Source organism: Rhinichthys klamathensis, unplaced genomic scaffold, assembly GCF_029890125.1.
Source record: "Rhinichthys klamathensis goyatoka isolate OS25496 unplaced genomic scaffold, OSU_Roscu_1.1 h1tg000270l_1, whole genome shotgun sequence".
Classification (NCBI taxonomy): Eukaryota; Metazoa; Chordata; class Actinopteri; order Cypriniformes; family Leuciscidae; genus Rhinichthys; species Rhinichthys klamathensis.
The window spans coordinates 2,162,774-2,176,676 of NW_026606790.1; the positions used below are offsets into that span (position 1 = coordinate 2,162,774).

At 37.4% G+C, this 13,903-nt stretch overlaps 1 protein-coding gene across 7 annotated transcripts in view; it reads left to right on the plus strand.

The window, feature by feature from the left end:
* Positions 1–13,903, plus strand: part of rai14 (retinoic acid induced 14) — a 60,833-nt gene that overhangs the window by 18,422 nt on the left and 28,508 nt on the right. For 4 of the 7 annotated variants that reach the window (XM_056268263.1, XM_056268268.1, XM_056268264.1 and 1 more), the window contains exons 3-4: positions 8,171–8,276; positions 12,952–13,082. In XM_056268263.1, the coding sequence (XP_056124238.1) occupies positions 8,171–8,276; positions 12,952–13,082 (237 nt within the window). Of the gene's footprint in view, positions 1–8,170; positions 8,277–12,951; positions 13,102–13,903 lie in introns of all 7 variants that reach the window. The other 3 variants (XM_056268265.1, XM_056268266.1, XM_056268267.1) reach the window with 2 other exon arrangements.

Sequence of the window (13,903 nt, forward strand, 5' to 3'; positions counted from 1 at the left end):
GGGAATCGGATGAGATTCCCCTGGGCAAATTAAGGTTAGTTTCTGCCTTCATGCGTGGGGTGAAGGGCCTGAAACCGGCTCGCTCCCCTAGAGTTCCCTCATGGGATCTTTCTGTTGTCCTAGACCTAGAGGGTTTGACAAAAGCCCCCTTTGAGCCCTTGTTTGAGCCCCCTTTGAGCCCCCTTTGAGCCCTTTGAGCCCTTGACATGTCCCCCCCACTTTTGGAAACAGGTGATTCTGTCCCCCGCATTTTTTTTTACTCCGCGCCAATATTTCCGCCCGTGTTCTCTGATTTGTTACTTAGACTTGAGTGAGCTAACATTCAGCCAATCACAGCGCGAAGCATATTGGGCGCGTCTGCCATGAGCTTCAAATCTTTTGTTGCTCTTGCGAATTTTCGTGTTTGTTTAGTCGCTTTGCTGTTTGGCCGTCTAATGCACCCCAGAAAAAAAAGCAGAGGACTACATCATTTTTTTTCAAACACACACTGTTACAGTATGTCGCGATGACATGAATCACAGGTAAAGTTTCCTTATTATGATTTAACCTACTGTAACGCTCAGAGCCAGCCGAGCCACTAAGCGACCGTTGCAATTGCAGAGGGCCCCCTAGAGTCACTGCTAGCTAGTGGGGGGGAAAATCGCACAACAAAAGTAACATAAAATACAGCGCCCTTTATCAGGCATCATGATAAGCACAGAGTTGTTTAGTTCTGTATTATGGCAAATCAACCGGGAGCTCCCCGCGAAGGCGCGCGCGTCTTGATCCCGACTGCCCCTATGATGTCACTCGTTGTCACTTGGTCAGTCAGTTAGCGACTCCGACGAATCGACGATGTCTGACAATAAACAAAAATATCTTTCTGGCCAAGAAAAACGACCAAAAAGAGCCTGGAAGAAGAGAAGCAAGAAGATAAAGGTACGTAAGCCTGTAGGCTTAATTTTCCAATTTCTGTAATATGGATAATCTGCACTAAAAGTCTTATATTAACATTAGCCTAAATCGTGCTTGTATTAATTTTCTACAGTTGTTTAACTTGCATGCTAATAACATGCTGCATAAAGTTGGTTTAGTATTAGGCCTATACCATTTGCTGTGGTGTTACTGTTAAAGCATTTAACAGAACAATATAAACCCAGTTTGGATTCTACACTAAAGGGCTAACATTAGTTTACTCCTGATGTCCCCTTAGGAGCACTATTAAAGTAACGTTATGCTGCCAGTAAGCAAAGCTCCAGCTGTTGGTGAGTATAAAGGGGCTGTAAAATGATAACCTTCTGCATTTTAAAAATTAAGTCTAACTTTATGTATAATTATTTTCTTTATTTGGATTGGATTTTAATAGTTATATTGAAATGTTACCTTATTCTTAATATTGTTACTATTGATCTTCTTTGTGGTGTTTTAGATGTTATTGTTAATTTTGTTTATTTGAAAAATCTATTTATTATTTTATATAATATTATATTTAAATGTTATTCTATTTGCTCTATTTAATTTAAATTATATATATATATATATATATATATATATATATATATATATATATATGTGCTGTAGTTTGTGACTCTTAAACTCTGGTGTCAATAAAAATGTATCTTTGTTCAGTGATAATCACTTTATCTGTCTTTTTATTCAGCAAGTTAATCAGTGTGTGTGTGTGTCTTGCACTGCCATTCAGCTCAGTGGTATCATAATTTTCCTGTTAGACATCAAACATAGTATATACAGTATAATATAGTTATATAGTATGGTATAGTTATAAGGTAGTCATTGCTTTTCTTTAGGCCTTAAAACGGTCAAAGGGGCCTCCAACCAAATTTTGCTTAGGGCCCCCAAAGGTCTAGGGCCGGCTCTGGTAACGCTGTAAGAAGTGTAAGACAACAGAACCCGTATGGCCTCGTCACGTCGCGCCGGATTGTGCCGAGTGTGTGTTAAATGCTCTCCTACTTGTTGCTTTGGATAAAAGCGTCTGTTAAATGAGACATAACAGATTATTCCCAGCAGGCACACGTCATAAGACGTTGATATTTGGTTAAATTTTGGTTGCGACGTCGGGTGACCAAAATTCAATGTAAATTCAACATCTAATGTCAATGTTAAATTGATGTCCAATACCGAATACATTGATTTAGGTTTTATTGATATATTTTTATAAAATGTCTGTTGTATAAAATTACTGTAGGCTAGATGTAATCTGTTCTGTACTCATTGAACACTTTTTTTGGTCCAACTGTTAGTAAGATCAAAGTTATTGTTCAAGTGTAGTTTAACTGAAATATTGTAAATATCATAAAATATCTTTATTTCATAAAAATAAAGTATAGATGTCCACAGTTGTCTGAAAGTCCCAAGTCCTGCAATATTTTTTTATTTCGAGTATGATTTCACAAAAATAGGTTGCTGTAAACTATCATGGCATGTTCCCAAAATTGGCACTAGGGTGCTGTAAAATGCCAATTGCTATTCCATCTAGAATTTATTATTATGAACATCACCTTTCAGTCCCTCCAGAAAAACGCGATTATGCGATCGCATGATTCAATAATCAGCCAAAGTCCGCATATTTATGCGGGGGCATTTTTTCAAATACGCCGCACTTTTGCCGTATAAATTGCCGATTTCCACGCAAAATATGCGGGGCTTGTATGATTTCATAATCCCCGCATTTTTGTTGCAAAAAAAAGTCACATACATCTTAGCAGAAAGTTGAAAAATGTTGCGTTTGCTCCACACGAGAGCCGCCGTTTCCCCCGGTTGCCATGGGAACGTTATGAAGTGACGTAATTACGCGACATGAACATCATTGAAAAGCTGTAAAACAGGAAACATTTTTTTCATATTTTATTTATTCATTTTTATAGAAGTTGTAGCATATTCCTTTTGTAAAGCTACAGAACTTGTTTGACTCATCAATGTTTTGTAAGTTTGAGCCATGTGTTTATTAAGGTCTGAAATAAAACAAGATTAAATATTCCAGCACTTTCTGTGATGTAGTATGTTTGCTTATCATAGGAAGTAATAAGAAATAGCTCTTTACATTAAGGTAGTAGCCTAGTGAGAACAGGGTGTTGGGGAATCACTTTTTCTCTCTTTTTCATCAAACCGCAGTTTTTGCAAGTTCCCGCAATTTCATCACATAAAATTGCATAAATATCCTGCATATTCCATCGCCGCATAATCAAGGAATTTTGCCCGCAACAATCACAAAAAAACTCCGCATTTTTCTGGAAGGACTGACCTTTGGGTCACATCACCACACCATTTTGTCCCCCCCACTTTTATAATGGCTGCTACGCCCCTGCTTACAGCTCTTTCTGTTAGCGAGTCTTGCTTGGACTTTGCCCCTGGCCTGGTCAAAGTTTCCTTGAGGCCGAGACCAGGGTATGTCCCCAAGGTTCTTTCCTCAACTTTCCGCTCACAGGTAGTTAACCTTAACGCTTTCCCCCCTTCTCCATTTTCGTCTGAGGAAGATAGGAAGCTTAACTTGCTCTGCCCAGTTCGTTCTCTTAAGATATATGTAGACCGCTTAGGCGGTTGGAGGAAATCTAACCAGCTTCTGGTTTGCTTCGGTGCTAGCCGCCGTGGGCTTGCTGCATCAAAGCAGAGGATTTCTCACTGGGTCACAGAGGCTATCTCGTTGGCTTACGGGGTGCGTGGCTTGCCTTCACCTCTTAGCATTAAAGCACATTCCACCAGAAGTGTAGCATCTTCTCAAGCTCTTTTCAGAGGAGCACTTTTGGAGGATATTTGTGTTGCGGCAGGCTGGTCCTCTCCGCACACTTTTGTAAGGTTCTATAGCTTGGATCTTGACATGACCCCGGGTTCCCAGGTTCTTTCTGTTTGAACTCATTTCGGTCGTTGTCTCTTTTATCTACCAGTTATAAAAGCGCTCTAGCTTGGCGAGTTTGGTAGTCCGTTCCCACTGCGCTTTCCGCAGCGTTGAGTGAACCTATGAAAGAGAACGTCTCTGGTTACTTGTGTAACCTATGTTCTCTGAATAGGGAACGAGACGCTGCGTTAGCGGCCAAGCTCCTCGCGCTGCTGACAGTTTCTTTTCGGCAGAGAAATCTGAGGAGCAGATGGCGCGCGCGAATATGTAATGATGCGACGTAAGAGCGTCGGGGCGGAGCCATATCGCGCGGACGCCATCAGCCAATGAATTGGCGTGATTCTATAAGGCTTCAGACAATCGGCACATTCAGAGAATATCCCACTGCGCTTTCCGCAGCGTCTCGTTCCCTATTCAGAGAACATAGGTTACGCAAGTAACCAGAGACGTTTTCTGTTCTTAAACCTGTCTCCCTCAACGAAACTTAAAGGAAGCATATGTCAAAATCATTTTGCTACCAGAAGATATCGGGGTACAGCTGCTGACCTGCAGTCGTTAATGCAGTGATGGACAGCTGCTTCCTCAGTCGACTGCTGTTTCTTTGGATTTCATGTGATTTCTCATTGTGGTGGTGATATTATGATAATAATAATAATTAATAATTGATTAAACGTAATTCCATTTTGTAATAGGCTATCATTTTCATCTAAGTAATTCCAAACTTCGCGAGGCAGACAACGACATTATGTGATCAAAAACACAATCCACTTGTTAAATGCTCCACCCAGTGCATTTAATTATAACTGCGAAAAAAAATTGAAGAAAAAAAGTATTAGTATTTTATTTTTTTAATAATAATTACAGAGCGAAAATTCGAATATTCGTGCACATCCCTAATAGAGATAGATCCCAAACTTGAAATGAAATGTTTGCACTTTCTGTCTTGTATTGTACTTTATATGTGTTTTTCATGCCAACAATGTTAATAAAATTATCAAATGCATTCAGTGGCACTCATAATTTCTCTTATTTTCACCGGAAAAAATTTGGCTAGTGGAAATTCTAAATGGCTGGTAACTTTAGAAAGTTACCAGCCACATTGGCTGGTGATCAAAAAAGTTAATTTAGAACCCTGCATGTGATTATCCACAATGTAACAATAATAATAAGTAATAGAGTGATTCTGAGGTTTAAACATTCTCACGCAGGAATGTGCTTTTCCGAGCATTCACCAAACTGCTCTGAGCTTAACATCTCAGGAATCCTAGAAAGAGAAGATGTCCAAATTTTAGCAGTGTGAGTGTAATCGGTCAAACTGAGAACACGTGCCAGGCTTGAACAGAGACGAGTTTGATAAAAGAGGTCATAGTCCAGCCTGTTCTCAAGGTGCTCTGCTGTCGCTTTCGAATTTGAGAAACCATTAGTTTGAAAGTCAATGTCTGGTTCACATGGACATGGTTTGTAGTGTTTGATCCATTTGACTTATGTACAGGCAGTATAGGCTGCAGTATAAGTTCAAGTTCAAATTTATTTATATAGCACACTTAAAAACAACCATAGTTGACCAAAGTGCTTAACAATGTCAGGATAGACAAACAAATAAACAAAACAAACACAGTAAAAAACCCATTTAACACTAGGCGTTTTCTATTAATATTGTTACACTTCTTTTGCATGCAAATCAAAGTATTGTCTCTAAATTTGGATTTAGCATGAGTGCCCAGTGTGCTGAAAATATTCAGTATGACATGTCAAGTACAATGGTCACAACTTGACCACACGCCTACATTGTTTTGCCAATGGGAAAGAAAGTAAAATTATATATTGTTTATTTTACTTTCGGGAGGTATCAGTGTATGAGATTATACAATGTGCTATAGAAATATGCTCTATGTCCATTGATTCTCAACCTCTACCGGTAATTAATGAAATTGCCATGTTCTGTCCTACTCAGTTTATGAACAGATAACACAAATTCAACATGAAAACCGTTTGATCTGAACCACTTGTCTTGCCTCTGGTTCTAAATATTGCACGACTTAAGAGGACCTTTATCAGATAAAAGTTTAATGCTTACGCTGAACGATGGGTGGAGGTAATGGTTGTGCTATGTTTCCCCGTTTTCCACTGGTTATTTAGTCCAACAGGCCCTTTTGAGATAATGTTAAGTGTTTCCTGTTTTTGCAAAGGCCCACCATGACAAAAAGGAGATCTCCAGCCTGTTGCTGGATGTTTAAAGTTTATTTTTGAGGTTTGTGTAGATTTTCACATCTTTTTATAGCTGGAAAACCTTATGTTTGTTCTTTCATTCATAACTTAACAGTGGATTAAAAGCCTATTTATCATATTGGTTCTGGCATCAGACTGGCAGTGATGTTTGTTTTGTGCGGTCCTTTGCAATATTGTTATAATGCCAGTCATGTAACATCCCTTTGATGTTTTTGATGAGCATCGAAAATACATTTTGGTCCAAAAATAACAATTCTCTTCCGGTTCTGTTGTCAATCCGCGTTCACGAGTCCGCAGTGACGCTGATGACGTGTTATCTGGTGTACCAGTTATCTGTGCTGAATAAAGTCGTAGTTTTTGTTATTTATGAACCAAAATGTATTTTCGATGTTTCAAAAAATTCTAACTAACCCACTGATGTCACATGGACTACTTTGATTATGTTTTTATTACCTTTCTGGACAAGGACAGTATACCGTACATACATTTTCAATGGAGGGACAGAAAGCTCTCGGATTAAATCTAAAATATCTTAAACTGTGTTCCGAAGATGAACGGAGGTCTTACGAGCTTGGAGGGTGAGTCATTAATGACATAATTTTCATTTTGGGGTGAACTAACCCTTTAACTAAGACGAATTGATACATACCTCTCTCGTCTCAGTGCGTGCACTAAATCGCTGTCTTGCGGCGAAACTTTGTTAGCACTCACTAGTTCATTCATTAGGATCCAAACAGAGAAGCGACCAAACACCTCTGCGTTTTCCCTATACTATTTAAATACAGTTACACGAGTAGTGTATGATATGATTTTAGTGATATTATTATTAATAATAATAATTTGTAATTGTATTGTTATTAGTGTCATTAAATGTTTGTTAATGTACTGTGGAAAAAACTAAATGCTGACGAACAACGATGCCATTTCCATTTTGGCTTAAACAACAACTGTATAAGAATGAGGGGTCTCTTTTATAACAACCACTCTTGACAGTTTAATAGATCACCTTGCAATTCAATTTTGATGTGGGATGTAGTTTTGTCTGTTTTTAAACATTTTCATTGAGTGCTCAATTGGTGCATTCAAGTCATCTCGTATAGATCGTATTTACGAGTTGAACCCACTTGAACGCCACCACAATGTCGTAAATACCAGTGGGGAGTTCGGGATTTTCTCTAAGCCCCGATCTTTCCGAGTTGTGGGCGTGTCACTGAGAAACATGGCGGAATACCACAATACTTAAATATTATGCAGTGATATCGTCAAGGTTTTCTTATTTACAGCGCAGTTAAGCGAATTGCCTGCACAGAATATGATGGCATTATAATATAACAGTGCAACATGTAACGATAAAGTTGGCAGTGGCTTCATAAATTAATTAAAAACATAAAAAAACAAAGTACATCCGATGCACATTTCTTTGTTCTTCATTTTCTAGAACAAGAGTTTAAGAACCTTACTGTGTTTTTGTGTAATTAATTAAGAGAAAGTACTCCGCCATCTTCCTCCGACGAAAGTGACTTGAACGCACTGTCGTCGTAAACACGACTTCCCACCTCGTACGTACGAACTTCCCCAGGAGGACTTGAACGCACCAAATCATCATACGCGTGTGTTGGTGTCGCAAGTGTGGAGATGTAATTATGAAATTAGGGAAGGCAAATTGATTGTAGGTCCTAATATTGATTTAATAATAATACTAGCCTTATAGTAATAATAATGATAATTTAATACATGAATGGGAAAACGAGCCAGTTATCATCTTGATATCTTCAAAGGCATTAGCCATCGATGATATGCCTGACTATTGTCTATACACTATACTCCATTTACATATACTCCATAATCCATATACTCAGAGGTCGACCATGATCGAGAGCCTCCTCTGTGCCATCATCCTTTCTGGGCCAAAACCAACATGTAGGGTTTTTTAATCAGTGCAAAAATGATTAACTACAGAGAAGTGTTCCAGGAAATATCTTTTTTTTTTAAACAAAATTAAACAATAAATAATTAAACACACATTCCCAGGATGACCCAATGCAATTAGGTTCAGGCAACACTTCAGCATTTTACAGCATTGACTGTGTGCTTTGTCTTTTTCCTAAGGTTCATGCCTGTATTGGAAGCGTGTGTGATTACACGGGATGAATCTGTATTGAGCCGTAGAGACTGGAGCCCACTCCAGTACTTCCAGCAGTACATTGATGACAAGGTCATTCAGAATATATCAATGTAAAATTGTTACCAATTCAGAACATTGAAGTTCAGTTGTCCGAAAAAAAAGTTTATTATTATTCTTTGCAATGTGTTTGTTACCACCCCAACACAGTGGTATGGGGTCAGTACTTCTATTTTTTTAAAGAAATTTTATTCAGCAAGGAAGGATGCTTTAAATTGATGATGATCATATGTTACAAAGACTTTTACATTCTGACAAACAAAATTCTATTTCAAATAAATGCTGTTCTTGTGAACTTTCTATTTGTTTAAGATTCCTGAAAAAAATGTGTTTCCACAAAATTTTTATGAAGGATCATGTAACACTGAAGGCTGGGGAGTAACAGTTCAAATTGCTCACTGTTCAGTTTGTATCATGGTTTTAGGGTCATGGGTTTTCGATACGGTTCGGTATGTGCTATGTTAAGGGAAAAAAGAACTACTGTCAAATAAAAACAAGAACAATTAATCAAACTACAAGCAATAGCACAAATAAATACAATACAGCAAAGATACAAAGAAAATAAAGGTTTTAATTTTATTCAGGTAGGTCTTACTGTAGGTTTTTGATCAAGGAATCAAATGTAAAATAACACTGCATTTATTCTTCACTATATAAATTAAATAAAGATTAATCCTTATTCAAGTTACAAACATTATTCAGTCAGGAGCAGTGAGCGATTTCTTTGTTTTTAATAAGGGATGGACCGATATCATTTTTTCAGAACCGATCCGATCCGATACCAAAAAATTCTGAGTATTATCTGATACCAGGAGAGTTTTTTTTTTTAAATCAAGTAGAATTTCTAATAGAAGACTTGAAAGCGAACTCAATTTAGTATTTTCTCACTGTCTGAGGAGATTTTCCATGTTCCATGTTCTTCTCCTCACAAGTTCTCTTTCGGGTCTTCTTGCACTTGAATATTTAAATTGGCATGGCTTAAAACCACACGCAGATTATAAACTTTTATGACAATGCAGCACTGGCCAGATCAGGACAGTGACCCTTTCGTCAACTGTCCTGAGCGTCCCGGCCATTGGGCAGTCCTTATTGTCGAGCCCTGCCCAGTGCTTTCATTATTGTTTTGAGCCTGTTTGAATTCTCACTGAGTGCCTGTTTAAACGCAGAAGGCTGTGTGTGCTGTTCTGTGTGTTCGTTCTCACCTGCGCTCGCCGCTATCAACACATGGGTGATGATGGCGTAAATGACTGGTCATATCAGAGCATGCGGCACTCGCATCGAACAAAGTTTACACATCGTTTTGTCCAACACATGAGGAACAATGATGTCAGCATCAGCAACAGAATTACAAAATAACAGTTGATTGATTATAGCTACTCACGTGAAACGCATTTCATTTCATCGACAGAAACATACATTAGCGGAACTCTGTCTGTTTTACGTATTGTTTTTTCTTTTCTTCTACAAACCATATTATAGATGCAACGTCAGATTTTAGATTTTAGATTTTAGGTTAACCGCGGTGCAAGTGTGTGCCGAACTGTGGGAGGAGAACGGTACGGTTTGGATAATTTTTTTTGTTTGTGAACTGTTACACCCCTAGTGTATACATTACTTTTTTTGTTAATTCAGTTTGCAAAAGGTCAAGACTCCCCAAAATCTTTGACATTAAATGGTTTTATTTTGTAAAATATATTGAATAAAACTTTTCTTAAAAAAATGACATTTTTTTCAAAACCATTTGAGACCAATATGAATACAAATAATACATTGATAAGAACCACACACACATTTTAAACTAAATGTTCCTTTTTTATTGTGGAAACATTCTTATATGTCATTTAGTAATCCAGTAATCCAAACTCTGCATTGGTGTGGCAGTATAGATGCGATGTGTCATGTACATAGGTTTTTTTAACTGTTTATTTCTTTATTGTAAAAAACTGTTTGTTAAAGGTGAACTAAGTAACTTTTTTACCTTAACCGAACAGCTTTGGAGTCATTGTAATGTTTATATTACTGATTTCGTGTTGAATGGTGGTCGTCTCGCCCCCTGGTGCCTGTGAGCCGCAAAACCACCCTTGCAACTTTGGGCCGGCGGGCTCAGTGTTAGGAAGTATCGTGTGATATCAGGTCTCGCGAGGTAACGAATTGCTTTACGGCAAAAAACAGATCTGATAAAATTCTGATAAAATGAGCATCAAACAGAAATAACCCGGCGCCGTATACATGTGGTGTTCGAGGCGCACATACAATACAGACTGCCGACAGTTAAACAGGGCGCGCGCAGCTCTTAAAGGGGCCATACCTTATTTCCACTCGTTACAGCGTCCATCCTACTGAACAGGCACCGGTGTACAGGGGGAGGGGATCCGGCTGTGAGTGCGAGCCATCTCTGCGTGAGTGCTATTCACGACAGTACAAGTACTCCACAGCGACTCTAGGGGTCGCTGTTTGACAAAAACGGAATTCCTACTTAGTGCTGCTTTAATCAACGTTTTTCTGTTCACTTTCTTTTCAACTGAGTTTCTGGTCTGGTTTTTCTGTAATTGTTCTTACTAAATAGAAAATAGAAAGAACATGTATACCTAAGAATAAAATTATCCTGATTTTTCTCCAGCATCAGATGGAATATTATAGACCCATATATATATATATATAAATATAATATTTTTTTTTTTTTTTATGTAATATCAGTCAATGTGTTCTGGAGTACCTCTTTGTTAATGATGTTTGAGCACCCTGGCAAGGCCAGGAGGCTAATTCTTTACAAATGTCTATTTCTTTTACAAAAGATGTTCATTTGTTTCGTGAGTTGACTTTAAATAGCATCATCTGATTGCAGATAGTAGGCCAAAGTCAAACAGCTCCCAAAATAGTGCTGGGTTTACTGTGGCTCGTGTAATATTACACTGCATTTTAAAAATAGTGACAGACTTAAGTTGTGGCCTCTGTGTTTCCCCGGCTGACCTCTGCGGTCTGCTTTCAGCTCACTGCCTAGATTACATTTAGAGCAATTGAATTTTGGTTTGTTCAGAACTCTTCAACTTTTTAGTATCTGTGGACTTCTAAGAATGATTTATTTTCTTGCATTGATAATTTCAAAGGGGTCTTCAAACAATTGCTCTGTTTTGCAATGTTCAGCAATTGGGCATTGTTTCACTGCTATGCACAGCAACAAAGACACATTTGAACTAGATTTGTCTGCATTTGAATCTCAGTTGTGAATAAGCCCTTGTTAGGAAATCAGTTCCTGTGGTTTCTGAGAGGTTTCAGAAGAACTGGAGGGAAATAATGTGATTCATGCCACAGGCGGTTCATTTTCCTTGAGATGCCTCTTAATTGCAGGTGAAATTCAAGTGACTTCATCCGTTGTTTCATATGATTGCTTTACTTTTGCCTTGACTGATTTTGATGGAAATTGTTCCTTTGTATAGATCTGCAATTGTCAGCATATATAATAGGGAGAATTTTTTTTTTAAATTTAGCACAACAATTCCACAATGCAATAATATATAGAGTAAATGTCTGGAGCAGCCCGTGCAAATGATTTCCAATGCATTTTTCTTGTTTGATTTTATGCATTGCCAGCCCTCATTTGAATAAGATAACTTCATTCAGGCACAAAGACTGATCCTGTAGCTTGTGGTGTCATTGCATCATTAATTTTTTTATTGCTCGAAGTTTGAAGGAGGCATTACTTTTAGTCCTTTTTAGTTATTTTAGTTTCTTTTTCTTTTACTCCCCTTTTAGTCATACTAAGATCAGCTTCCGTGAACCTCTCTTTGAGTGTGTAAAAGCTCTCTCAACATGCTCTCTCATTTGTCCCATAAGTCCCAAAAATGATCTTTTAGTCTGTGCTGTTTTCTGTTGATGTGTGATCCCAAGGAGAATTTAGTAACTATAGAAACGAGAACTGAACTGAATTGAAAGGAAACATAGGAACATTAACAAAAACACAATGAAACATAATATAACCCTGTCTCGTTTACATTTGAGAGAGATTTTTTCCTTAAGAAAAATGTACATGTACTGTAACTGAATTGATATTGGAATCGAATCAAGAGTGAGTGAATCCGAATCAATGCCCAGCCCTACAAATTATTTTATTAGCATCAAACATGTCTCAATAATAATTTTTTGTCTCCCTTTAATAGCAGACCTTGAGCTCAAGTTTGTTATCAAATTTGATTTAGTGACCTAGAAATAGTGAAAATATTAGTTAAATATTTTTTTCTTTGTTTAAAATTTTTCAAAATCCTAAAACTTTATATAGATAATATAATGTGTAATAATAATATCTGTTTAGTTTCGTTTTCATGGACTTTTAGTTTGTTTCTCTTCAGTCACATGTTTCCCTTTCTTCTATTTTCCTGCCACAATTTGTGACCAAGGACATTCTAACAATCACACTCGTTTGTATTCTGTTCATAATTAACCTCTGTATTTAAGTTCCTTTTAAGTTCTCATTCATTGTTCGGTTTTGTTAGTGTATGCGTGTTACACACACTGGTAAGTTGCTTTTGCTATCTTAGAGTTTCCTATTTGCTTTGTTTAACAAACTGAACTTTGATTTATATCTACCTTTGTCATCCTTTGGACCTAATATGTTACACACATATTGTCAAAAGATTCAATAGTCTTTGTCAAGCTGATCTTGCAGTGCTTTATCTGTGAGCTGTTTTTAAATGTTTTCAAATTTCTTTAGGCCCATGAATGGAACAAGAACGATGAGCGTCTCCTCAGTGCAGTGGAGCATGGAGAGGCAGATAAAGTCACCACCCTCCTGTCGAAGAAAGGAGCCTGTCCCACCAAGCTTGACAGTGAGGGCAAGTCTGCGTGAGTACTGGACACTGAGGTTGCTCTCTTTCCGATTTGATTTAGACATTGACTGCTCTAATTGTGACATCAGAAGTGTTTCTATAGAATTTCTAGACTTTTTTTCTGCAATCCACTTGAGATGTGCATATAAAATAGTTTGCATAAGGGTGTTTATACTATTTGTAGTCCACTGACAATAGTTTTATACAATTAGTTTATTAATTAAATTAATAAAAAGACCTTGAGATATGTTTGGTAATTGTACCTGAATGAATTTAAAATTAATTTGCTATATTTCAGATCAATATATTTGTTTTCCTTAATTTTAATTAACCCTAACTTTATTCTCATCTGAATTCTAAATAATTGATTTCTGTATAAAATAATACTAACATTAAAAACACATTTGATTTTCTTTATTAATCAATGTAGAATGTGTAACTTAAAAATAAACAGATTAGTGCTGGACTCGAGGACAAGAAATGAAAACCAATGCGATATGATGAATGTCCAAAAGATGGCGCCCACAGACTGTTTTGTTGGATAAATATGTTTTGATTTTAAAACTGTGTGTGTGTGTTTGGTTGGGTGACAGTTGTAGGTTACAGTTTGACAAGAGTTTAGAGTGTGACAGAAGCACAATGTTGTGTTTTATTGCGAGTGTACACAAATATTTGTAAACACTTAGCAGTTTGAAAGATGTCCTGTATGAACAAAATGACGGAGTATGTTTTTATGTTTCCACTGTTCGATCGCGCCCGCGCCTCTCTCTCTCTCTCTCTCTCTCTCTCTCTCTCTCTCTCTCTCTCTCTCTCTCTCTCTCTCTCTCTCTCTCTCTC